The following is a 26,470-nucleotide window of genomic DNA, read 5'->3' on the forward strand; positions in this document are numbered from 1 at the left end:
AAAATCAAATCAAAATGAATCAATTCAAGTACTGAAAACAGTGTTTTTGCCTCCCCCTGCACCTCCCGTGTCCCATCTTACCCCCTCCTTACCCTTTGACCCTTTCTCTGTCCAGATGTGGAGCAGATGGCCATCGACTGGCTCACCGGAAACTTCTACTTTGTGGATGACGTGGACGACAGGATCTTTGTGTGTGACAAGGATGGGCAGACATGTGTCACTCTCCTGGACCAGGAGCTGTATAATCCTAAAGGCATTGCACTGGACCCCACCATGGGGTCAGTTTGATCTCTTACTTTCTGTTTTATGTGTAAACACACACCATGCAAACTCATAATAATCCTCTGAGAACAACTGGAGCCCGACTTCTGTCATCTGTTGTTGTTACCCGACTTTAAAATGAGTTGAAATGCGGGGGGGGGAGGATAAATGGAAGTTTGGACATTGGAGTAATTGAATGCAGATGTTTTGCTTGCACTGTGGTACATTGACTGTATAGGGTTTTGAGTGTAAAAGCATGTTTTTTTTTCAGCTCATTTGTTTATGACCAGACTTTCCAACTGAATTCCAGAAAGTGTGTGCATATCTGTGGTGCGTTCTTGTGTGAGTGTCTGAGAGCCTGTGCGTGTTGGAAAAAATTACGAGCACAAATGTGAGCACGTGTGTATGTGCATCGTTTTCGTCCCACGCAATTTTCCTTTTTGGTTGGTTAATTGGTTCCTCCAGTAACAAGGTCAGGTAGATTCACTGTAGCTGTTTTTGTTTGTTGTTGTGGTCTGTAGTGTCGTTAGAGTGGGAAGAAAAACAACACTAACAACAATATAACAGCAAAAATCATCCTTTTTGTGCTGTTAATTTAAACAACATTATATTTCTACTATTACTCCACTATGACAGGATTTTCTGAGGTTTAGGTTCGTAAGGGAAATTTTAAGATGTTTGATGAAGGGAAATATGTGAAATGTGTTTTGCACAATATGTTGCTTGCTATCACATTTACATGGACTGTGGGCATGATTTGTTATTTGAAGCTTTAAATAAGTCACTATTTTAGTTTTGGCAGCAGTGAAAGACTGAGCTCTGTTCTGCTCTCATACTGTTTGTGTTTGGTTCTAAATTGGGTTTATAGTAGATATGTGTTCCTTCACAATATTGCTAGCCTATAAAACTACAAATATTTAGAAATAAACTCCAAGTTCTTGAAAATGGTATACTGTAGGAGAGCTACTGAATCTAAGTTGAGGACTTCAGACATCTTGTTTTGTCCAACCAACAGTCCAAAACCTAAAGATAATAAGCAAATATTCAACATTATTCTTTGAAAAAAATGACTTAAACAATGAATCTTGCTTTCTGTCTGCTATTTGGAATGTTTCTCTGTGATAGAAATAAGGGCAATAAATCACTTCTAACAAAGTCAGATGAGCTGAAAATAAAACTGTTTTCCAATTTAATTGATCTATTCATCCATCTGTCCTCAATCAAGTCTGATCCTTTGTTTCCACAGGAAGGTGTTCTTCACAGACTACGGTCAGATTCCGAAGGTGGAGCGATGCGACATGGATGGCCAGAACCGAACCAAGCTTGTGGACAGTAAGATTGTATTTCCCCACGGCATAACACTGGATCTGGTCAGCAGGCTGGTGTACTGGGCTGATGCCTACCTCGATTACATTGAGGTGGTGGACTATGAAGGCAAGAACCGGCACACCATCATCCAAGGCCTGCTGGTGAGAACAGCTGCACCACACTCCCATTATCATCAATTAGCAGGAAGATAATCTCCCTTAAATTAGCCATCCTTAGCTGTATGCTATTCATAATGCTCTAAAAACTCTTGTGTGCTTTAGAGTTCCCTATACTGTATATCTATAACACACCTTATGTTTCTCCTGTGCACTCCTGTAATGTGTTCTTGCCCAGTGAGTTATGAGCAGAGAGGCGTCAGTGGACATTTGCCTTTTCATAAAGCAGCTGATTAATAGTTTCTAATGCTGAGGCTGTTGATGTTGCAGCGCTGATGAAGCACAGTGGCCCTTAAACCCGTTACCATGCCTTTTACTGTGATCTGTGGAGAAGTAATGACTTTCATTTAACCACAGAGCTTAAGGGCACACACACACACACACACACACACACACACACACACACACACACACACACAATCCACCATCTCTTGCTTTGTGTGTGTTCACCTGTGATAGGGCATTGGTGCATGCACATCCGTCAGGAAAAGGTTAAAAGGAAGTGTGTAAATGATGATGTTGAGTTTGGGCTGTTTTATCAAGAGTGTGTGTGTTTATGAAGGCCGGACATGCTCTCTTAAAGCTGCATATGAAACTCTTTTGTGTAAAAATACAGTTTTAAAAAAGTTCAAATCAAGATGCATGGGGTCGTGATTAGAGACATATTGTCCCATGCCTGCTAATTGAGATCCTTTAGCTGTGGATAGTCACAGCAACTTGGAACCTGAAGTGTGTGAAATCAAGTAGTGCAACTTTTGTTTTTCTTCATGGTTGGCATTGGTCCTGTTTGTCTTGGCTAGATCTGTGAGTAAAGGTGACATAGTGCACCATCATGTTGCCTTACAGTCTGATACTAATAGGTAGCCCTAGATAGACCTCAATGGTGTTTCAGGTTGTATGGTGCTGCTGACACTTGGGACACTGAGTCACTGGAGGTTTGCCCAGACCAGTTCTTGACTTGCTTTCCCTCCTGATTGAAGCTAGTTTGTTCTTGAGTTTTGTCTATTGTGAGCAGTGGATGCTTTCCTGGTTCCTCTTAGGCGCTGCTTCTAAACACTTCATCACTTTATAATACCACTTTGTAACACCTCAAAAAGAGAGTAAACGGTTTAACCAGCGATCGCTCTACATCAGAACACATGGTTCATTCATCTAAAAGTAACAATGGAAACAACACCTCTACTTCATGCTACATTACCAGTTAACACTCACTTGTAAAATAAAACTAACCATGGAGAAATAATGACTAAATAAAATCTTTAAAACATGGAGGATAATTTGAAAACACAGCCTATCTTGTTTTTGTGGTAAGTTGTCATGGTAGCACAATAGTAAAATGCCACTTCACATTGAATCATGGTCCATTGTTTTCAAATATTAGGGCACATGATCATATATTGTTGCTTGCATAAAGACAAGATACTGTATGAAGGTGAAGATGGAGGGGGCATCACTTGAGTTTGCACATCCAAAGTGAAAAAATCAATGGCAAACTATTGAATTTGCACCAGACTTTGTTAGTTTACACTTGTACACAAAACTGATGTATTTTTGCCTACACATCCTTCCTCAGATCATGTAAAACTCTTTGCAAGCACTAACAGTATCTATCTTATGATCATGATGAGCAGCAGTGACTTTGTGACTGTCAGTAAAAGTTCATTTATGGAAAACTAAGTTCTTAACCAGACTATATGTATAGTTACATAATAAGTAAGTTCAGTAAGGCACTCAAAAAATGTGAAACTGGGATTTTGAGTACATTGGAATCAATATCATCTCCCTCTCATTTACTCTGTCCCTCAACCTTCCCATCATCTCCCCACTTTTTATATTCTCTCTTCAAGATCGAGCACTTGTACGGGCTGACTGTGTTTGAAAACTACCTGTATGCCACCAACTCAGACAACGCTAACATGCAGCCTAAAACCAGTGTGATCAGGGTCAACCGCTTCAACAGCACAGACTACCAAGTAGTGACCAGGGTGGACAAGGGAGGAGCGCTGCACGTCTACCACCAGAGACGCCAGCCTCCAGGTAGAACACACACACACACACACACACACACACACACACACGCACGCACGCATACACACACACTTTCATATGTCATGCACATCTGAATACTGTATTGATGCTTCTGGTTTAGTGACTTTATGTTCCACCTTCTTGGTGTCCAGTACGTAGCCATGCATGTGAGGTGGACCAGTTTAGGAAGGCTGGAGGCTGCTCGGACATCTGCCTGCTGGGCAATGGCCACAAGACCCGGACCTGCCGCTGTCGCTCTGGATTTAGCCTGGGCAGTGATGGCAAGTCCTGCAAAAGTGAGTAGGACTATAAGTTTAATTAAACAATGATTACGGTTCAGCAGCTGCAAGTCAACAAATGATCTACGTACAAAGAAACTCCAGTAGGCACTGTGAGATAGCTGTTACCTGTCAAAAGACTCTTTCAAACATCCACTGTACCAGTTTTTCTGAACAACAGGCACTTGTACCTCAGGGGGTACTTCTGCAGTTGGCTGAGGGTATGTGGAAAGATTGTTGACTAACTAGCTCAAGTAATTTAAAAAAAATAAATAATAGAACAATTTCATTTAAAAAAAAAAGAAATATATGTAAAAATTGGGTAGGCTATAACACAGCTGAAACTAGTTAACACTTTTATATTTGGGAAGGAAATGTCGGTAAGCAAGCAAAAAGCAAGCAAGCAGAAAGGTCTAAACAGTTAGCTTAGCTAACTTAGTTAAAAGTACTAAAAGAAGTAAAAGGTTGAAACTGACAGCTAACTATAAATAATAAAATATAGTTCAAAGCTAAAAGTAATAGATAAGAAGAACTATTAGCTAATTATTAATATATTAGCTCAAAGTAGCCCAATATAAATTGTTAAAATAGATACGTAGTGGTTATCTAAAAGTAATGGTTAAACAGTTATAGTACAGTAATAATAAGCTAATAGTAATGGATGAATGGATGAAATATCCAGCTCTTGCTACTCAAAGATTAGTACAATTAAAATGTGATTAAACTGACCTCAACATTGAGAGTTCAGTTGTATGAAAACATTATTGTAACAATATTTTCTTTATCTATAAATCAAAATATTAAATGACATCTAGTTTAAAAATAAATTCAAATGAGCACATTTGGGACATGGCGGGTCGTGTCAGTGTGTGTGTGTGGGGGGGAGGGGGACCACTGCACTGTAGCATACTGCAGATTCAGCATAAATGTGTGCATGCTCCCAGCAGAACTTTAAGTATTAAACTCAGGAGCCACAGGGATTCAGCTCTGTAGACCTAAAGGCAAAGTCTTGCCAAGGTTGGATCAGGGCTGCAATTCTCCCCTGGGCTACAGACTGGGAAAGAGCTATGAACAAAGTAGCTGAGCAACACATAACTAAGTCTGGCTCTCTAGCTCTCTGCTGACCGTCCCATAAAGCTGTCAGCCTGATTCAGCTTGTTCAGAGAAGGCTTTTAATATTCTATCAACCAATAATAACATTATATTGATCTGCCTCCTGAGAATAGACTGTACTTGAAAATGACACCATTAATTTAAGTAAAGGCAACCTCCTCCTCATCTCTCTCTGCATCTCAATTGAAAATCACTTAATTTTCGTTTAAGGCTTTTGCCGATCTTGCATGTTATTGACTTGTTTAATCAATTCACATTATTTGTTGGGAAAAAAATGAGTCAGCATCTAATTATTTGATTATTTGTCAACAGGACATGGGTGAAAGGGTGAAAGAAGTTTAGTGTTAACTGCCTCTGTTTAGATGTGTACATATAAATTCAGGTCTTGGCATCACGTCCTTTGTCTTCCTGTTTTGCTACAGAACCTGAGCATGAGCTTTTCCTGGTCTATGGTAAAGGTCGCCCAGGGGTCATCAGGGGCATGGATATGAATGCCAAGGTGCCTGATGAGTACATGATCCCCATAGAGAATCTGATGAACCCCAGAGCTCTGGACTTTCACGCTGAGAGCGAGTTCATTTACTTTGCCGACGCCACCAGCTACATCATCGGCCGACAGAAGATTGATGGAACAGAGAGGGATACCATTGTGAAGGAAGGTAGCGTAATGACAGCTCATTTGAGAAAAACAAAAATGATGTTCAGATAAGGGCTAAAATAAGAGTCAGTGCAAGTTTAAACTTGTGCAATGGTTTTCAGAAATCTAGTAAACATGAAAAAAAACTCTGCATGAGAAATTTAAGTTTGTGTAGAAAATAGTTGTACAAACTTCTTTAGATTGTGTAAATTATTTTTTTTACCAGGTGACACAGAGGTTACACATGCACACACAAGTTATAAGTATGAATTCTTGCCCAGGTTTTGGCTGTAAAAGCAGAGCCAAAACTGGCCCATAAATACATGCATGAGTTTGTACACAGGTTTACAAGGGGTGATAAACAATCATAGGCTTTAAAATGATTTTACAAGCTCAGAATTATGTTAACACAAACATATTTAATTGCTTAACCTCTGTTTATCCAGGTTATCCCATTGAGAACGAGTGAACTGCTTTCCACAAATCTGACATTTAAAAGTCTACATAATAAAAAAATAGCAGGCAGTAATCCTGTATAAAATCAAGGTTTAGAGCTGAAAGTATACAGTCACAAATTAAAATCTAGATTTACACTTTGCAGTCAGTATCTTCTCACCAACAGTATGTGTTTGTCTCAGGAATCCACACAGTAGAGGGCATAGCTGTGGACTGGATGGCTAACAACTTGTACTGGACAGATGACGGGCCTAAGAAAACCATCAGTGTGGCTCGGCTGGAAAAGGCTTCACAGACACGCAAAACCCTCATTGAGGGAAAAATGACTCACCCTCGTGCCATTGTAGTGGATCCTCTGCATGGGTAAGGGAGAAAAAGAGATGGAGAGAGTGGTGGAGTTGGATGTTTTTGTTTCAGAGAAAAGGGATAAAGAGCATGGAACAAGGTTAAGAGTTGCACAGGTGTTGCACAGTTCAGGTACAATAGAGGGTAAGGCAGCAGTTAAAATTATGCTGACTTTAAGGTGATTGTTTAATGAAGTACAGAACTGTATAAAGCATGCATGTCTGCGTGTGCTTGTTTGTGTGTGTTTTAGTACGTACCAAGGACGACGTGTTTTTGTCTCTGCCCTGTGTTTATATTTTTCTGTATTCCTGTACTGTATTGAATGTGAAACTGTATGTTGTCCTGCACGCTTATGCTTTTCTTGGTCAGGTCGTCGTTGCAAATGAGAACCTGTTCTCAACGGCCTACCTGGTTAAATAAAGGTTAAATAAAATAAATAAAAATGTGTGGTCAGGCAACATACGGTGAGAGATAATGATAGGTGGTCATTTCTTCTGGTCAGCTATCTGATGACTCAAGTGAAATAATTACAGCTGCTCTGTCACTCACCTCTCAGCAAATCTCTGTCCACTCTCTTTCTGTCTCAGTTTCACTCATCTCTGTGTATGAGCTGTTTCTTTGGTTGTATTACTCACCTCTTGTACCACCTTTTCACTCTCTTGTTTGTGTCTCTTCACAATTTCCAGCAGAGAGCCTTTTATCATGTTTGTGTTGTTGACCATTACCACCGTGAAATGCAATGTCCCTTTTGATTTCACTTATCACACGCTATTTATTAAAACAGATGGAGCATTTTGTGCATTACATGGTAGATTTTCTCGATAAGCGTATTAACACACACACCCATATCTCTCTTGCGCTTCTTCAAATAGCTCTTAATCTTGCCGTGTATGGATGGGTCTTATTGATATGACCTCCTGGGACCTCTCCTGAGAAGCACACGGTCATAAATACAAACATACTTTTTGGATTGCTAGCGACAGAGTGATGTGTGTCCACACACTTCCCAGGGGAAAGACACTCGCCTCCACTAATGCCTGTAATCTATCAGGCTCAGAGGGAAGAGAGAGGAGAAGGAGGGATTCGCAGAAAGGAAAGCATAAGAAGGAGGCAGATGGAGAAGGAAATATGAAAAGCTAATGCTAATGTCAGTCACATTACAGCAAGGGGGGGGGGTTGTGTGTAGTTTTGCATAATGTTGTAGACAGCCAGTGCTCACAGCCTTGATCAGTGAAGGAAATTGACAGGTGCTAAAGTACCTGGTGACAAACACTTGGTTGTGTGATTGTTGTGCGCTTTAGGGCATCTAGATAAAATGTCATTGCCTTCGTTAATGCCAAAAAGTTCTTCAAGATGACCCATCAAATATGATATTTTTTCTGCCTTGCTATCAAATTTCATTCAGTACTTGTAGCCATGAGAGTTCCTTTGTTGATTCCTCAGGTGGATGTACTGGACAGACTGGGAGGAGGACCCTAAGGAGAGCAAGCGAGGAAAAATTGAGCGGGCTTGGATGGACGGCTCCAACAGAAACGTGTTCCTGACTAGCAAAACAGTGCTGTGGCCCAACGGTCTGAGCCTGGACATCCCGCAGGGCATCCTTTACTGGGTGGATGCTTACTACGACCGCATTGAGATGGTCCACCTTAATAACAGCTCAGAGCGCAAGGTCAGCATTCACCCGCCATCCTCAGGATTATTTTACTGAGAGGGGGAGCGGTTCACAGGAATCAAGGCAGGGGATTATTCCGACAGGGTCTGACGAGCTGTAAGCAAGCTAATAAGGAATGAGTTTGAAAGCAAAGGAAGACTGTGGGTGGTCCACCACAATACAGTTCATAGTCTGTGGGCTTGAGCCCTTTTAATACTGGTCACTCTTTGTGGCTAAATTGATGATATTTTGTTTTCACTGGCCTGTGTGTTGGTTATATTTTGGTTTTATGGTGTTGTTTTTAGCATTTAAAATGTATAATGTTATGGTTGATCAAAAGGAATGACACTTAAATATTTACTCATATACTCTGAATACCACTAAAAACGGTATTTTAGGGCCACATTGATTTATGATCTGTTTATTTGCTCATAAACACAAATAGTAACTAGTAGAAAACAAAGAAGGTCCATCACATCACATTTTATCGCCACCACAAATTAATCCAAACATGTTTTGAGCCGAAATTCTGGAGCTTACTTGCCATTTTATTGCCTTTCTCACATCCCCAGACGGTGTATGAAGGTCAGGAACTGAACCACGCCTTTGGTCTGTGCCACTATAAACACTTCTTGTTCTGGAATGAGTATCGTAGTGGCAGCATTTACAAGTTGGACACCAGCACTGGCACCACCACTCTGCTGCGCAATGAGAGACCGCCCATCTTTGAAATCCGCATGTACGATGCTCAGCAGCAGCAAGGTACTTGTAAACTTCTATCCATCTATGTTAATCTAGAAATTATGATTGTCGAAAGACAGTACGTGAGGCATAATTGGTGCTATTTTGTGTTTGCATGAACCCTTATCTACACATTTATATTTATTCATCCACAGGCTCTAATGTGTGTCGTGTGTACAATGGCGGCTGCACCAGTCTCTGTCTGGCTATACCAGGAGGCAGGCAGTGTGCCTGTGCAGAAGACCAAATACTAGACCCAGCTGACAACACCAGCTGCAAAGGTAAGTTCAAACAAGAATGCTTTGTTTGTGCATGGGAGACTGAATGGTATTTCTCATGGCACTAATTTAGCTCCATTACACATATAAGGTTTTATTTCCAGTATGTTGGACAAGATGACTCAAGTTGTGTGACTCTGACTGTGCGTTTTTATTGGAACTGCTTGACAAAAATACTTGAACAAATGCAGACATACAGGGGGTGGCCACAATAATGTAATGCAGTTCAATATAAACTCTGCAATAAATTTAGTCTTTTTAAGCCTAGAATATTGAAGGTGTTCCTGGCATTTTCCTTGCAGCACTGTTTATTGTAAAAGTGTTGCTGTAATTTTGTCCACCCCATGTATGTCTTGCAATATCTAGCCAGCTCACCTTCAGTCTACTATGGGTGCGGTGGATTTTGACTAATGGCTTTCTACTTTTCTTTTAATTACATTTTTCACAAATCCCCTACATTTTTTGGTCATTCAAAACTGTATTTTGCTTTCATGTCCTCAATGTCCTTGTTTTTCACATTCCTTTTATCCCTCCTTTTCTTCAACTTTTCCTTCCACAGCCAACCCGTCTTACGTACCCCCTCCTCAGTGCCAGTCTGGGGAGTTTGCTTGTAAGAACAACCGCTGCATCCAGGAGCGCTGGAAGTGTGATGGAGACAACGACTGCCTGGACAACAGCGACGAGGCTCCTGAGCTGTGCCGTGAGTCTGTACACACACACACACACACACACACACACACACACACACACACACACACACACACACACACACACACACACACACTTCATCTAACATGGTTTTGAAACATCTACCCCTCCTGTTGGTACTGACTCCAGCAGTCTGAATTTGACAGTCTGGTGATGCCAGAATGAAATGACTCTGAATCTAGTGATTGTGTGTTTGTGTGCTAATCTTGTGTATATGGGACTACACTATATATTTCTCCACACTTTCACCTTTCCATTTCCCATACAGTACGCCTCTCCACACACGGCTTCTCATTTTTCTCTGTTTTCTCCTTCTTGCCCTTCAATGCGTACTTTCTTCTCTCCAGACCAGCACACCTGCCCCACAGACAGATTTAAGTGCAAGAACAACCGCTGCATCCCTCTGCGTTGGCTGTGTGACGGGGACAATGACTGCGGGAACGACGAGGATGAATCCAACACCACCTGCTCAGGTACACAAACAAGCATACTCCATATCGAAATCTGACAGGTCTTTTTTTCTTTTTTTTATGGTTTACAAGTGAAATTAACTCCACTGTGTTGTCTGTTAGCTCGTACCTGCCCGCCTAATCAGTACTCGTGTGCCAGTGGGCGCTGCATCCCTATTTCCTGGACATGTGACCTGGACGATGACTGCGGTGATCGGTCAGATGAACCTGCTTCCTGTGGTTGGTCTACTTCAGTGGTTTAGTCTATAGTTGTAGGGTGATTTCTAACTGTTTGTAGATGTTGTTTTTGTGTCTAAACTCTAGTTTTGTCCACAGCCTACCCCACATGTTTCCCCCTCACCCAGTTTACCTGCAACAACGGACGCTGCATCAACATAAACTGGCGCTGTGATAATGGTTAGTGTCAGTTTTTTTTTTTCTCTCCTCCTCTTCTCTTAGATGTGCCCGTTTACAGTGGCAACTCTTCCCTTTCCTCACAAGTTTGCTGTGCATGTTTTGCTACCACCCTCATATTGGCACACACTCTTCTTTTTGTCACCTTGTACGTTTGTGGTTTAACCTTTACTGTTTCGTCCGTCTTTAGTTGTACTGTGTTGTTGGTTTTGTTTTTCCGTGTTGTGCTGTTCGCCCACTCTGCTGTCTTCCGTTGGTTCTGTCTTTCAGAAAAGGATTGTGGGGACGGCTCTGATGAGTTGAATTGTCCAAACCTGACCGGTTAGTGCATAGATCAACATGCACCACAACAGCCATGATGCTAGCCTACTGTAGTTCTAGGACTGGCCAAGCTGGCTCAGAAACAGTTAGGACTGCTTTTCTGCTAATTGAACATGGCCACAAGTTGAGGCCAATACTGCTGCCTTTCATATACTGTAGTCTTCTGTACACAGGTTTGAAGCTAAATTAGATTGAATGTATTGTCAACCGAATACATGGGAAAGTGTAGTTGTTGTTAGCCATCAAATTAATAAAACTCATTTTAATTCAATATAGATTTAATAGATGCCAGGTTGAATTATAAAAAGTATTTTAACTACAGAATAGATTACTATGAAATGAACTGCTGTAAAAGGCACTAAAGGTTATAGATTAAGTTGCCCTTTTACATTAGTATGGGTATAAAAGTGCTTATGATGCTCTGCTGCCAAGTTCAATGTATCAGCGCTTGGTACATTTCCTCATGGTGCATGGTCTGATCTATGCAGTTTCTGTCATTATTTACTCTCTCATCTGTCATGTTCTGTTTCATTTGTATTCCATTGGTTTCATTGGTCATTGTGTTAATTGTGAAAAAAGAAAAGGGATTACTTTCTGCATATACAGTATTTATATATATATTTATATATATTTTTTCCCTTTGAGGCAGTGGGCGCCTCATAATGTGAGAGGGTGGGTGTAGTTTGACTGTGTTTGTTTTTCAGATAACGACTGCGGGGACAACAGCGACGAGGCAGGCTGTAGTCACTCCTGCTCCAGCGCTCAGTTCAAGTGTAACAGCGGCCGCTGCATCCCAGATTACTGGACCTGTGACGGAGATAATGACTGCGGGGACTACAGCGACGAGACGCACGCAAACTGCACCAATCAGGGTCAGTGTCTTAACCTGCCGATCAGGTGGGACAGTTAGGAAACTCTTCACTGCAGCAGATTATTATATTTAGGAAATAGGACATAAGGATTTATAAGAAATGTGTATAGACCACCATGCTTGCAACTATCCTTTCCAATAGCCAAGCAACTTCATATTAAAACTGCAGTGGTCATTTTTGGTCTTCTCTTATGTCATTGTGTCACGAGACATGTTATTTACAAAAGCATGCCTTAATACTAATTAGTCTTTGTGCAGTCATGTTTTCAGACCACACCTGCTGTCAAAGAGTGCGGGTTTTGTGTTGGTGTTGACTTCCTGTCCTTGTTCATACAGCACACCTGCAGGAGGATGCCATACCCCGTAATTAAAGCAACTGACATGACTTCAATGTGTATAAAATCTATAAACACACCATACCTGGTATGGTTTTACGGTGCATTAAACCAATTTCTAATCTCAGTTGCAGTTATTTGAGGCAAGATTACATGATCATAAATATGAGATGCTGCGGCTGATGGGACTGACCGCAGTCGATATACCAGCTTCTAACACACACACTAATAATGTATAATAATAGATTTCTTCTGATCCCAATCTGTTTCCAAGTGCACATTGGGTTCACTATGCACACCTGGACATGAAAATGCCTGACGAACCTGCACATGATGCCATAAGTACTCTGCATTTTGATTCAAGAAAACATGGCCCCTTGCCACCAAGAAGATCTTTTATAATAAAAGCCAAAGCTGATGTAACACGCCATTATTCACAAACAAATAGCCACTGGTCCTTTTTTAAACAGGATTTATGGAATACAGCTGTGAAAGGTTGCTGTTATTATTATGGGTGGATGGTTGCATCTCTGTTATATCATTCATTTGCTGATGTGCACTAGGCACTAAAATCATGACTAGTATTTACATTTTAGTCAGTAGATGTAATAGGTCCCTGGCCCCTGTTAGTCACACAGGCACCAATCTAATGGGTACCACCACTGGCACCTAATAACTCTCACTAGTCGTTTAGCGAGTGATATAATAACTGTAAAGATACACCTACTTATGATTATCTATTTGTTAGTATGCTTGTGCTGTTAAGAGCAACATTGAAACAATAACAAAAATGATTCATTGGCAGCTGGTGTGTATGACTAAAAACAGTGACCCTCTGAATGCATACTTGAATCTGTTCAGTCTTTCCCATTGCTAAGACTTGTTGCCATCCAGATTTCCAACAGACAGCTCATTAGTTTTTGTTTTCACAGTCTTTTGATGCTGAACATTGTATCTGCTCAAGGCTGTGTCTCATGATATCTTTTTCTCCACAGCCACGCGTCCCCCTGGTGGTTGTCATACAGATGAGTTTCAGTGTCGGATGGACGGCCTCTGCATCCCCCTGCGTTGGCGTTGCGACGGGGACTCTGACTGCATGGACCTGAGCGACGAGAAGAACTGTGAGGGTGTCACGCACATGTGTGATCCAGCTGTCAAGTTTGGCTGCAGGGACTCAGGTAAGGAGACCATACTTTAAACTAATGGGAAGTACATAAAATCAGATTAAGTCATTCTTTTTTTAAAGTAACTTTGCCTACTGTCCATAGCACGCTGTATCAGCAAAGCCTGGGTGTGCGACGGCGACAGCGACTGTGAGGACAACTCCGACGAGGACAACTGTGAGGCGCTGGTGTGTAAGCTCTCTCATCATGTGTGTGCCAACGACTCCACCATCTGCCTGCCTGCAGAGAAACTTTGTGATGGCACTGATGACTGCCCAGATGGCTCTGATGAGAAACTATGCGGTAAGAGACAACAGTGCCCAGGCTGTGTTTCAGTACATGGAACGCCATAACGGCGAGTAAAACTACATCGTAAATCATGTCTTCAGGTTCTGTGTACCTATACCTTATCGGATTTTTCTCTGTTTTACAGACCTGTGTTCACTGGACAATGGCGACTGCAGCCATAACTGCACAGTGGCCCCTGGCGAGGGGGTGATCTGTTCCTGTCCACTGGGCATGGAGTTAGGGCTTAACAACAAGACCTGTCAAATCCAGAGCTTCTGTGCCAAACACCTTAAGTGCAGTCAGCGCTGCGAGCAGGACAAGTTCAGTGTGAAATGTTCTTGTTATGAGGGCTGGGAACTGGAGCCTGACATGGAGAACTGCAAGAGCACAGGTAAGGGACCGGGGAAACCGTATAAGAGGGGGAGATGGTGGGTGTGGATGGTCAGGGGAAAACAAGAGAGACATTAGTTAAGAATTTTAACATTTGATTGATGGTAGCCGTACAGTAAGCTAGAGAAGTGACTGGGTTCTGGGCTTTGTCAGAGTTGAAGAAGTACGGTGTGGGTTTGGGATCAACCAAAGGAGAGGCCGCTCAGGCAGGAAACTGTGGTTAGAGAAGACGCAGTATGCCAAAATGTGATACTCCTTTGGACAATAGACAAGCACTGGAGACAGAAAGAGGAAGAGCTTAAATGCTGTCGACATGAGTATATGACTAAAAAAACATAAAAAAAGATTGGTTGGGCATTGGTTTCTAGCTGTCACTATTATTTTATGAAAAGAAAGAATCTGGAATATTATATATAGTGAAGAACAGACTTTGTGTTCAGTCAGCAAAGAGTGCAAGATGTTAAAGAAAACGGAAACTGCCTAGTCACAGTAAATCAGCTTTGAATTTTATAATTTCTTTAATACATTTATTAAAGAATGTAGTCCTCTCTCCCTGCAGCAACTAGCCAATAAGGAAATGTGAATTCATGATTATGCTCTTCACTGCCGGGTCTTAGAGACTAGCCACCAGCACCGTGTCATTCATCTGGCTGCCTGTTAGGTACAGATAACTCCTGTCTTATTTACACTGCCCAGGATTAGAGCCACTTTCAACACAGTCCCTCTGTCATTGCACAAGTCACACACCACAGTGGAACATGGCTGTGACGTTTTCCACTCTGTGGAGCAGAAATGTTCTGCAGTATTTTGAGTAACAATCAACGGGTGACCACGCAGAGGGTTTTAACCCTTTACTATCTGCTTAGTTCTTTTTGTTAAAGATGGCCAATGATCTTTTCTGTTCATCTCCCCACAGATCCTTTCAAACCCTTTATCATTTTCTCAAACCGACACGAGATCCGGCGCATTGATCTGAATAAAGGAGAGTTCAGTGTGTTGGTACCGGGCCTGAGGAACACCATTGCCCTGGACTTCCATCTCAGCCAGAGCGCCCTCTATTGGACTGATGTGGTGGAGGACAAGATCTATCGTGGGAAACTGTCCGAGAATGGAGGTGAGCATTTTTAACACAGTCTGTATCCTTTAAAGACTTTTTTGTACCATCTAGGATTAAATATACAGTACTTTTTAAGGTCCACCTTCTAGAATTCTCCCAGAGCTTTCAGCCACATCACATGGTCTTTATCATTGGATAGAGATTGTATCGGTGCACGTCAGAGGATTTTCATTACATTTGATTAAGACAGCACCATTAGATAAAGTGAAGATAAACATTTGGATTATTCAATGTTCTAAGCCAGACAAAGTGTAGAGAGCAAGTTGGATTAGAGAGACTTTTATGAGTCATGCAATATGGTATTGCGTACTGCGGACATATAATGTTGTTCTGTTGAGGTAAACCATCTGTACTTATTGAAATTTCAGTTATATTTATTTTGTTATGTCCAAAATGTTTGTGACAGTGCCTAGTGGGCAAGAATATTCAGTAAAATATGTAAGATTTCAGCATGTAAAGCTGCACTGTTACTGTGCTGTTACTGTGGCTTATTGTGAGCAAAAGATCAGATGTGGTTTCACAAAGGCCAGACCAGTCAATCATGACCAGTGTGCATGGCAAACAACGGCCTTCCATCTCCGCAGCAGTAATAATGAGCAAACCATGTGTACAAGTCAACATTTAAGTCGTGTTGCATTTACGTATTTGTCTGTGCAAGTGGTTGTTGTGTGTCACGTTTACTTAGCACAGCCAATAGGCTACATACAGTGAGTGTTTGTTTTCATTGCTCCAGACAGGATAATGACTCATCTCAAATAATTAGACATGTCCATGATTAGGGACCCAGTGGAAAATGAAAGGGAAAGAAAGAGGCTGGAAAATGTCTCTCTTTAGCCCTGCAAGACACCACATATTTAGTTGTTTTTTTAAGGCCCACTCTGTAATTGTAGTATCACTCCCCCTGCTGAGCCACTACTGTATTTATTTATGTTTTCATTTATCGTGCTGACGTGTTTTCTCCCAAACAGCATCTAACCATTTGATTAAAGGAATACAATTTGTGATGCAATGCTAGCTTTGAATCCAAATAGCTTGATGACATTTACATAATTTGTAAATACTGAAGCAAAGCGTATCAGTGCTTTGGGTTACAGTCTGAAATGTTGCCGTCAGCAAATCTCCTTCTTCTTAAAGCCTTCGAAGCCTTTATCAGTACATATTGAAATACTGTGAGAATTCATTAAGAAACCTAAGTGCCCCAGAGGAATGTTTATTTTATTGAGTTGTGAGATATAATATAGATTCAGATTTCTGTAGCAGTTTTAAATAAACATACAAAAGATACAAAAACATGTATCTGTTCCACTATGTTATATAGTTAGATAGATTTTACACACAATCAAAGTTAATGACAATCAGTTGAAATTGTCAAGGATAAAAACACAGTAAAGTTTAAATTTCCATTGAAGTTCTCATTAGAAAAGGGAAAAGGTAATCTTTCAGTCAGGTAAGACATTTGAAAAGACATACAATACAAAACAAAACAAAACATGTTGACCATTTATCCTTTTTATCCGTCCTCGTAGCTTTAACCAGCTTCGATGTGGTAATCCAGTATGGGCTGGCTACCCCTGAGGGCTTGGCAGTGGACTGGATAGCAGGAAACATTTACTGGGTGGAAAGCAACCTGGATCAGATAGAGGTGGCCAAGTTGGACGGCACCATGAGGACCACGCTGCTGGCTGGGGAGGTGGAACACCCTCGAGCTATCGCCCTGGATCCCCGGGATGGGTATGCTTACTGTAACCTACCTCCTGCTGATATATATATATATATATATATATATATATATATATATATATATATATATATATATATATATATATATATATGTATGTGTGTGTATATATATATATATATATACATATGTGTGTATATATATATATATATATATATATATATACATATGTGTATGTATGTGTGTGTGTGTATATATATGTTATTTTACACTTCAGTTTTGCACACATAGCATTTTATATATTAGATTATTTGTTAATGAATACCAAATGATTTGTAAACCTTTAAGAAATAATTTTTAAACTAGTATTAAAGTTGCAACTGATGATTATAATACCTTGTTAATGGTTCATAAATACTTTGTAAAGCAGCTATAAACATGATTTAGCTAGCTATTATTATTATTAGCTATATTATAGTGCACAAATTATCAGATCACCTTTTTTTATAGATCTTCAAAAAAAAAGATTGGATGGGTGAAAAGTGATGTTACTTGATGCTTTATAAACAACTTATTAATCATTAACAAATTACTATAAGAATATGTTGCAACTTTATAATAGCCAACCAAATAATGTTTATAGATTCATTATTAACCATTGAAAAAGAATTAACAATCTATCTAAAGGTATAAACTAATTATTTTATATTACACTAAACTATGATATCAGAACATAAATTATATCATTAGTAATACTTAGTAAGCATTATAAATCATCATTTCATTGTTTGTTAAAAGTAAAATAACAAAAAATTAAAGTTTAATTAACTATCAATTTGTCATTTATTAATTATGGTTATTATAAGTGTTACCATCCTGAACCTATTGCACCTTAATCTTTTAATAACTGTATGTCCATGTTGTACCATGACGTTGCAGGATCCTCTTCTGGACCGACTGGGATGCCAGCTTGCCCAGGATTGAAGCTGCATCCATGAGTGGAGAAGGCAGGAAGACCATCCACAAGGAAACAGGCAATGGAGGCTGGCCAAATGGACTCACTGTGGATTATCTAGAGCGCCGCATCCTCTGGATCGATGCCAGGTCATAAATAGACATGAACACACTAACACAAACCCCTTTATTTGATGTGCATGCGGTATCTTTCAGTCATACCCAGAAATTAATTGAAAAGTTGTGCTATATGCAGGTCTGACGCCATTTATTCAGCCAAGTATGATGGTTCTGGGCTGATTGAGGTTCTGAGGGGACATGAGTATCTGTCGCATCCCTTTGCCGTCACTATGTATGGCGGAGAGGTTTACTGGACGGACTGGAGGACCAACACGCTGGCAAAGGCAAACAAGTGGACAGGAAGCAACGTCACTGTGGTCCAGAGAACCAACACGCAACCTTTTGATCTTCAGGTGTACCATCCATCCAGACAGCCGCAGGGTGAGAAACACACACACACACACACACGAGCGTACACATACTGTCGATCTGCAGTTTTAAAATGAATGCTCAGAAACGTGATACAGCTACAGAAGCAACTAGTTTGTTCCTTTACAACTAGTATATACATTATGAGACTGACAACTCAATATTACACATGCTTATTTATTAGATTTTATAAGTATACACATTCTGAGTTATTTTTTATGCTCCCTTCTCCCTAGCTCCTAACCCATGTGTGGCTAAAAATGGCAAGGAGCCCTGCTCTCATCTATGTCTCATCAATTACAATCAGACGTTCTCGTGTGCCTGCCCTCACCTCATGAAGCTAGGCCTTGACAAACGCACTTGCTATGGTAAGCGGGAACACATGTACATAAATACAGTTACTGTAGAAAGCATACTCTTTGAGTCCTCTTTGAGCTAGCAACAATTTTCCCCTCTGCTTGTCCTGGCAAGTTGAATGCTACAGTGTAATCCCTGTCCCTGTAATTGTTCATTCCATCTATGGGAGTGTGTGTGTGTGTGTGTGTGTGTGTGTGTGTGTGTGTGTGTGTGTGTGTGTGTGTGTGTATGTGTGTGTGTGTGTGTGTGTGTGTGTGTGTGTGTGTGTGTGTGTGTGTGTGTGTGTGTGTGTATGTGTGTGTTTGTGTGCGTGTGTGTGAGTGAGAGAGAGAGGATTGAACAATCTAGACTTTTTTCACTTTGAGGTTCGTGACAGCTTTGGAGCGCATTGAAGTGTCTGTCCGTGAAATGTGAGAACGGGCCTGTTTGTTTAGTGTGTGAGTTTAGTATTCAGGGCAGCACTTTCTATTATCTTCAGGGGTAATGGAATGGAGAGCCCCATTCTGTTGATGCTGGCATCAGCCTCAACCCTCCGAATCCACCACCTACAGTAGTCTGGCCGATACAGCCTGACACTGTCATTACTATCCCCCTCCCTACGTCTCTATCCCTCTCTTCCTGTCCATCATTTAAGCTGCACACAGTTAAGTGATGATAGGACTGTTGAGACTAATGCAATTGTAACGTCTCTGCACTGATTGAATTCACTCTCCCTGTCATGGCTGTGCTATTGAGTTAGCTAGCCAGACAGACACGATCATTAGAGTCAAAGATGCAATTCGATTGACTGTTTGTTCAAGTGGCGGGAATAATCCATGCTTCAACCACCCATCCATGCTTCAACCACCTATTTGACTTTTGACCTGAAGCTGGATTTAACTCCTGATTACCCCTAATTAAATGCTAAAAGTTTTGAGAATTACTGAAGGATGCATGTCAACATGTTTCACACCCTACAGAGTCTCGTCAGTTCCTGCTGTATGCTCGCCAGATTGAGATCAGAGGAGTGGACATCGACAACCCTTACTACAACTACATCATCTCCTTCACCGTGCCTGACATTGACAACGTGACTGTGGTGGACTATGACGCTCTGGAGCACCGTATCTACTGGTCAGACGTCCGCACCCAGACCATCAAGAGAGCTTTCATCAATGGCACTGGAGTTGAGACTGTGGTCTCTGCTGGTATGAAGGAGGCAACACAATAGAATACATACCAGATTTAAGGCTCATTGTTGGATATTTTTTTTTCTTTTCAAGAAGACACTGTTCATTGCAGTTTGCAGTAAACAATGTCCTTGTAAGAAGAACGTGAGTTAAAAAAACAAAAAGAAATTAACTTGATTTCAAATTGTTTTCCCTCACAGTTCTGTATAAAACAGTAAAGGGGTAATTTGCCATTTATCCATTTTCAGGTTTTTTATTTTCTCATCAGATTTGAGAGACCAAGTTTTGCATTTTATTAAATACTTTAATCCTTTTTTCTGAAATTCAAACAAAGCCCCAGATTTATTTCGAGGGAAGTGTCTTTTTGCTTGACATGTAGCTTTAGCCTCCGTCTTTTTTCATGATGACATCATGCTGTGTGCAACCATCAAGTGCATATTTAAGACCCATTTACACGGCTCTCAATTTCAAACGAGACAAAGTCTTCAACCACAGAGTCATCACAGAGTTAGCATTTATTATCTAGCTAGCTACAGCTGATAAAATCTGTTAGCGACAGTAATTATTTCAGCGAGCTAAATCAGTGGCTGTAGGTCAGAGCAAAGAAGCCTGCCTTGACTGAGAAGTTGATTAATGGCTCTGTGTGTATGTTGCTTATCTTTCTTCAGATCTGCCCAACGCTCACGGCCTGGCAGTGGACTGGGTGTCCAGGAACCTGTTCTGGACCAGTTATGATGCCAATAAGAAACAGATCAATGTTGCCAGACTGGACGGCTCCTTCAAAAATGCTGTCATCCAGGGCCTGGACAAACCACACTGTCTAGTGCTGCATCCAATACTGGGGTTGGTCACACACACACACACACACACACACACACACACACACACACACACACACACACACACACACACACACACACACAAGCACTAAAGCTGTCACATTGAACCTTTCAGAAATTGTTCAGACACCCTCTTGATTTTACCTTTAACCTACAACACATACACACTAAAGTGCGCACACACAATCATGCAGGCAATGTCTGTCTGTCAGGCTCCCCTCTGTTTGCAGTCAGTGATGACAGGCGGAGTAGTTCGCTATAGATGGTCGCTGACCTTTTGAATGTTTCTTCACTCAGGATGTGGTTCCAATTTTTCTCCCCTGATGTTATCTTTCGCTCTCTTTCTCCATCTTTCTATTTTTTGAAAGATAGCTTCTGCGCTCAGATAGACTATATATGAATTATTTACTGCCAGTGCCTCTGTCGCTTTCTGACGCTATTTTTGTTCCAGTGTTTATCTTAACTTCCTGTCCCGTCCTGCCTTGTGTAACAAATGTCCATTTCCCTCCCGTCTTCCCCCTTGAAACCTCATCCCCCTCAGCTCCCCGAACAGAGCCTGGCCTTGGCTTCTCCTCTTACCAGCAGAGTAGAGACAGGTCATCTGTATTTATATATTTAGTTTTGTCCTGCAGGAATATGTGTGCTATTGAGTATTTAAGGTTGATAAAGAAAGGATATTTTCTTAAGAAATGTCTCTGCCTCCTTGTGTTTTTTGTGTACTACTACCTCTCTTTCGAAGACTTAGCCTACTTAAGCAGGGGAATGTTTCCGATCTGAGCATTGTTGGCATGGGGGAAAATGAGAAGCAGATGCTGGATCCATATAATGGGGCTGTCTCCTCCTTCTGGCACACAAACACACTGCCCAGAATACATCCAGTGGGTGGGGGCAAAGAGAATCGGAGAGGGACAAACTCATACTCGCATGTGTGTGTGTGAGCGTGCAAAAACACGAGAATGGGGGCATTTAAATGCCTCCGAAACTTTATCTAAAGATGTGTTGACAAACAAATGAAGGGTGTGGTAGATGTTGTGGGATTTAACAGGAATTGGGAGCAGTGGATAGGTACCCTTTAAACATAGATTACACACAGTTTAAACACAGTGACACACAATCACATTATCCTGTCCTGTATACTCCGCATGCGTGTGTGGGTGTGTGGGAGTGAGGACTTTGACCAGTTTGAGGAGCAAGGGTCATTTGTCAGCTGCTGAATTAAAGTGAATCTCTACAGCTATATTTCTGCTTCACCCAACCCAACTATGGCCACACATGTAAAAATGTTGCGCAGCGACCCAACAATCAAGCAACAAAAGTAATTATAAAAAGAGTCATAACAAACATAACACGATAAAGCTTTAAAAGATTTTCAGCTGTTCCAGTTTAGTTTCAAATCAATCTGGTTGTGGTTGTAAGATGTATTTGAGATTTAAATGAAAGAACAGATGTGAGATGGATTGGCTTTAGTACTACAGGAAGTTCAGACAGCAAATTGATTGCGTCAAATCACTTGTTAAACCTTTTTGTCAATAAGAAAGCCCCCGCAATGTTGCCATACACTTAGCAATGAGGTTTGTATTGTGAAGCTTGTGAGTGTTATTCTGTGGCCTATTGACTGCGTTTAGCGAACAAGTTAAATTAGGTTGTGCTGAAAATAAATCAAAGTTCTCCCTCTGCCTGCCTCTTTCAGGAAACTCTACTGGACAGATGGGGACAACATCAGCATAGCCAACACAGACGGCAGCAACTGCAGTGTCCTCTTCACCAGCCAGAAAGGCCCTGTCGGTGAGTGACATGTTCTGTACAGTACCTCTTTGTGTTACTGCTTGAGAGAGAGCGCACCCTAGTGACAGGGCAGGTCATTACACGTCAGCTCTCTCTTTGTTTTCCAGGTCTCTCCATTGACTTTGACACTGAGCAGCTGTACTGGATCAGCTCAGGAAACAGCACCATCAACCGCTGTAAACTGGACGGCTCTGGACTGGAAGTTCTTGAGGGGGTAAAGGGCAAGCTGACCAAGGCTACTGCTCTGGCCATCATGGGTACGTCTCCAGAAAATGCCATGTCATTTTAGCCAGCGATGTAGCTCAGCCATGACATATGATAACTTGACCGTGTTGCAAGTGTATGTCTGTGTTTTGAAATGTTGCTCTTAGTTAGGTTGAGGTAAAGGGTTCTTCCAGTGTTAGGTCTGAGAGTGTTGAGCCTCCTGTCCTGTGTTGTATCCTTTAGGAAACAAATTGTGGTGGGCGGACCAAGGAACTGACCAGATAGGAACCTGTGACAAGAAGGACGGCGGCAACTGGAAAGTCCTGAGGAACAGCACTTCCCCCATGATGCACATGAAAATCTACAATGAAACTGTGCAGAAAGGTGACGGGCTGGCAGCCATACAGCAACTTCTTCTCAGCCTGTGCAACATTTGTTTGGTTAAATGTGTTAAAAATAAAGAAGGAAAATATGACCTTGTCTCATTGAATGTCTGTTTTGCTTGCTGCATGTAGCCTGTTTATCTATGCCAAAGCACGTCTGTTTATGTCTCTGTAACCCCTCTTTGATTTGTTTTGTGTATTTGTTCTGTGCTTTTGTGTTCCCAGGCACCAATCTCTGCAGCAATAACAATGGAGACTGTTCCCAGCTGTGTCTCCCCACCTCCCCGACCACCAGAGCCTGCATGTGCACTGCAGGATACAGCCTGCGCACAGGGCAACAGTCTTGTGAGGGTATGGCACATTCATACATATAACTTTTTCTTGATTTAGCAAAATTTGGGGTTCAAGAATTGATGAAAATGATTAATGCGTACTGCAACACAAACTTTTCAAAGGCTCAAAACATGGAATTATATTTTTTTGCTGTAGGTGTTGGCTCTTTCCTGCTGTACTCTGTGCATGAAGGCATACGTGGTATTCCTTTGGACCCATCAGACAAGTCTGATGCCTTGGTGCCAGTGTCAGGCACATCCCTGGCTGTGGGCATAGATTTCCATGCTGGTAAGACTTTTTTGTACAACACATAATGTACACACTTTATTTCTCTCAAATGCTAGATAAGGAAGGTATTTTGTGTCTTAGCTAAAATAAAATTTAGTATGCGTTACTGTACAAGGCTATAGAGGGGTATATGTTCAGTTCCTCTCTAACATGATTCACTTGTTTTCACAGACAATGACACTATCTACTGGGTGGACATGGGCCTGAGCACCATTAGCAGGGCCAAGAGAGACCAGACCTGGAGAGAGGATGTGGTCACTAATGGCATTGGCAGGGTGGAGGGCATCGCTGTGGACTGGATAGCAGGTGAGAGACTCCTCAGACATGTAAGAAAACATAGTGTACATGACCAAAATTGCGGAATTCAAGTAGCATCTATCATACATATTGTACTGATCAACTTTGCATCTATCGTCTGTTACCATGCAGTATGAAGGGAGATTAATTTAAAGCAAGGTGGAGAACCCTGTTGTACTAACTGAGAAAACAGGAAAGAGATACGCACAAAGAACAGACACAGAGGAAAAAAACAAGGGGATACAGTTTTATTATTTCTTAGGTCATTGAAAGTCACTTTACGTATCAAAAAGGAGGTCAAACACGGCCGGAGCTTCATTGTTTCCCCTCCGACTTCTACAGGAAACATCTACTGGACGGACCAAGGCTTTGATGTGATCGAGGTGGCCAGACTGAACGGCTCTTTCCGCTATGTGGTGATCTCCCAGGGCCTGGACAAGCCTCGCGCCATCACTGTCCACCCTGCGAAAGGGTGAGAGGAAACAACACTCCAGTTATTAGCGTAGCTGTATGTAGCTTCTGCTTTTGTCATCGCTCTCATTATTGATTACTGAGAAAATTGTCTCTGTGCTTCGCTGTGTTTGTGTGTATGTGCATATGTATGTGTGTAGTTACCTGTTCTGGACAGAGTGGGGCCAGTACCCCCGTATTGAACGGTCTCGTCTGGATGGCTCTCAGAGGGCTGTCCTGGTCAATAACAGTATCAGCTGGCCCAACGGTATCTCCATTGACTATGAGGTGCAGTATAACAGACTATTCTTGCATTTATATCACTATGTTACAGTGCAGACAGAGTAGATGCTGCATCACAACATTATCTCAACCATTTCTGTCTGTGTGCGTGTAGGAGAGTCTGCTGTACTGGTGTGATGCGAGGACAGACAAGATTGAGCGCATCAACCTAGAGACTGGAGAGAACAGGGAAGTGGTGCTGGCCAATAACAACATGGACATGTTCTCTGTGTCTGTGTTTGAGAGCTACATCTACTGGAGTGACAGGTCAGATATACCCCCACCTGTCATTTATCACTTATTTATGAGTGATATTCAGTCTTAATATTTTACTCATCTACAAGCTTCATTTTTGTTTAATTTCTGTTTGATTTTCGAACCAGGACACATGCTAATGGCTCCATAAAGAGAGGCAGCAAGGACAACGCCACAGACTCTGTGTCTCTGAGGACTGGTATTGGAGTGCAGCTCAAAGACATCAAGGTTTTCAACAGGGCCAGGCAGCAAGGTAAGCACTGGTTATTTATTTTAATACTGTAAAATGTCTGCTTTACGTGCGAAAGATGAGCATTGTTCAAGGAATTTGTATTTTTTTTCAAATCAATCATTTATTAAATACCTAAAGAATGTCACATACCATTTTTACAAAATTATTCCAAATTATTTCATGTCTGTGTACAGGAACAAATGTGTGCAAAGACAAAAATGGTGGTTGCCAGCAGCTTTGTCTTTTCCGTGGCAACGGACAGCGGACATGTGCCTGCGCCCACGGCATGCTGGCTGAAGACGGCTGCAGCTGCCGTGACTATGATGGCTACCTGCTTTACTCAGAGCGCACCATACTAAAGAGTGTCCACCTTTCAGATGAAAACAACCTGAATGCACCCATTAAACCATTCGAGGACCCTGAGCACATGAAGAATGTCATTGCACTCACTTTTGATTACAGAGGAGGTGGAGGAAAGGGTGCTAACCGTATCTTCTTCAGTGACATCCACTTTGGCAACATCCAGCAGATCAGTGATGACGGATCTGATCGCAAGACTGTGGTAGAGAGTGAGTATTCCCACATCTTGTTTGTGTAAATCTTTTTTTTTTTAACAGCCTTTCGTCTTTTAACAATCAACCTCCACCCGTCTTATGTCTCTGTTTATCTACAGTGTATTTCCCCTCCCAAAGTTGATATTGGGCCTGTCATTAGTCAATAGTTTTTCTGGTTCTTCCACTTTTTTGTGAATAACAAAGAACTTCAGTTGTTAACATCAGACCCCCCCCCCAGCCAGTGAGAAATCTTCTGGAAAAAAAAAAAAAAAAAACACTTCCAATGATCTAAACACAACCAGGAAGCTACAGTATTTTGAAGTTGTAGCCAAACTAGAAACAAAAGGAAAGCTTTGAGAACACAGTACAAGCATTCACCTTATCGCAGCACAACGAAACACAGGTGTACGTTAATGTTTTACCAAAGTGTCTTTACTGTAAACTGTTTCACAAGGAATGCATGATTCAGGAATGTTCTGTCCCTGTGGAGTGGCACCTCCCAGCACTACCGGTTTGATCTTCTTGTACAATATCCAGGCTAACAGTGCTGCTGTTTTGCCTTGTTAAGTAGACTTTCCTTGTAAGGATAATGA

At 41.5% G+C, this 26,470-nt stretch overlaps 1 protein-coding gene across 3 annotated transcripts in view; it reads left to right on the top strand.

Moving 5' to 3' along the window:
* Positions 1–26,470, top strand: part of LOC144516752 (low-density lipoprotein receptor-related protein 1-like) — a 90,996-nt gene that overhangs the window by 40,033 nt on the left and 24,493 nt on the right. For all 3 annotated transcript variants that reach the window (XM_078248333.1, XM_078248335.1, XM_078248334.1), the window contains exons 7-41: positions 116–278; positions 1,508–1,730; positions 3,593–3,782; positions 3,926–4,069; positions 5,587–5,823; positions 6,440–6,620; positions 8,046–8,271; positions 8,826–9,015; positions 9,150–9,275; positions 9,832–9,972; positions 10,328–10,453; positions 10,553–10,669; positions 10,766–10,846; positions 11,869–12,036; positions 13,366–13,548; positions 13,639–13,836; positions 13,967–14,212; positions 15,128–15,325; positions 16,855–17,059; positions 17,946–18,110; positions 18,217–18,461; positions 18,686–18,817; positions 19,766–19,993; positions 20,644–20,818; positions 22,505–22,599; positions 22,707–22,856; positions 23,047–23,187; positions 23,412–23,537; positions 23,676–23,807; positions 23,979–24,113; positions 24,447–24,576; positions 24,716–24,842; positions 24,952–25,103; positions 25,220–25,344; positions 25,518–25,892. In XM_078248333.1, coding sequence (XP_078104459.1) covers positions 116–278; positions 1,508–1,730; positions 3,593–3,782; positions 3,926–4,069; positions 5,587–5,823; positions 6,440–6,620; positions 8,046–8,271; positions 8,826–9,015; positions 9,150–9,275; positions 9,832–9,972; positions 10,328–10,453; positions 10,553–10,669; positions 10,766–10,846; positions 11,869–12,036; positions 13,366–13,548; positions 13,639–13,836; positions 13,967–14,212; positions 15,128–15,325; positions 16,855–17,059; positions 17,946–18,110; positions 18,217–18,461; positions 18,686–18,817; positions 19,766–19,993; positions 20,644–20,818; positions 22,505–22,599; positions 22,707–22,856; positions 23,047–23,187; positions 23,412–23,537; positions 23,676–23,807; positions 23,979–24,113; positions 24,447–24,576; positions 24,716–24,842; positions 24,952–25,103; positions 25,220–25,344; positions 25,518–25,892 — 5,976 coding nt within the window. The remainder of the gene's footprint in view (positions 1–115; positions 279–1,507; positions 1,731–3,592; positions 3,783–3,925; positions 4,070–5,586; positions 5,824–6,439; positions 6,621–8,045; positions 8,272–8,825; positions 9,016–9,149; positions 9,276–9,831; positions 9,973–10,327; positions 10,454–10,552; positions 10,670–10,765; positions 10,847–11,868; positions 12,037–13,365; positions 13,549–13,638; positions 13,837–13,966; positions 14,213–15,127; positions 15,326–16,854; positions 17,060–17,945; positions 18,111–18,216; positions 18,462–18,685; positions 18,818–19,765; positions 19,994–20,643; positions 20,819–22,504; positions 22,600–22,706; positions 22,857–23,046; positions 23,188–23,411; positions 23,538–23,675; positions 23,808–23,978; positions 24,114–24,446; positions 24,577–24,715; positions 24,843–24,951; positions 25,104–25,219; positions 25,345–25,517; positions 25,893–26,470) is intronic.

The sequence above is a fragment of the Sander vitreus genome, chromosome 4, assembly GCF_031162955.1.
Source record: "Sander vitreus isolate 19-12246 chromosome 4, sanVit1, whole genome shotgun sequence".
NCBI classification, from domain to species: Eukaryota; Metazoa; Chordata; class Actinopteri; order Perciformes; family Percidae; genus Sander; species Sander vitreus.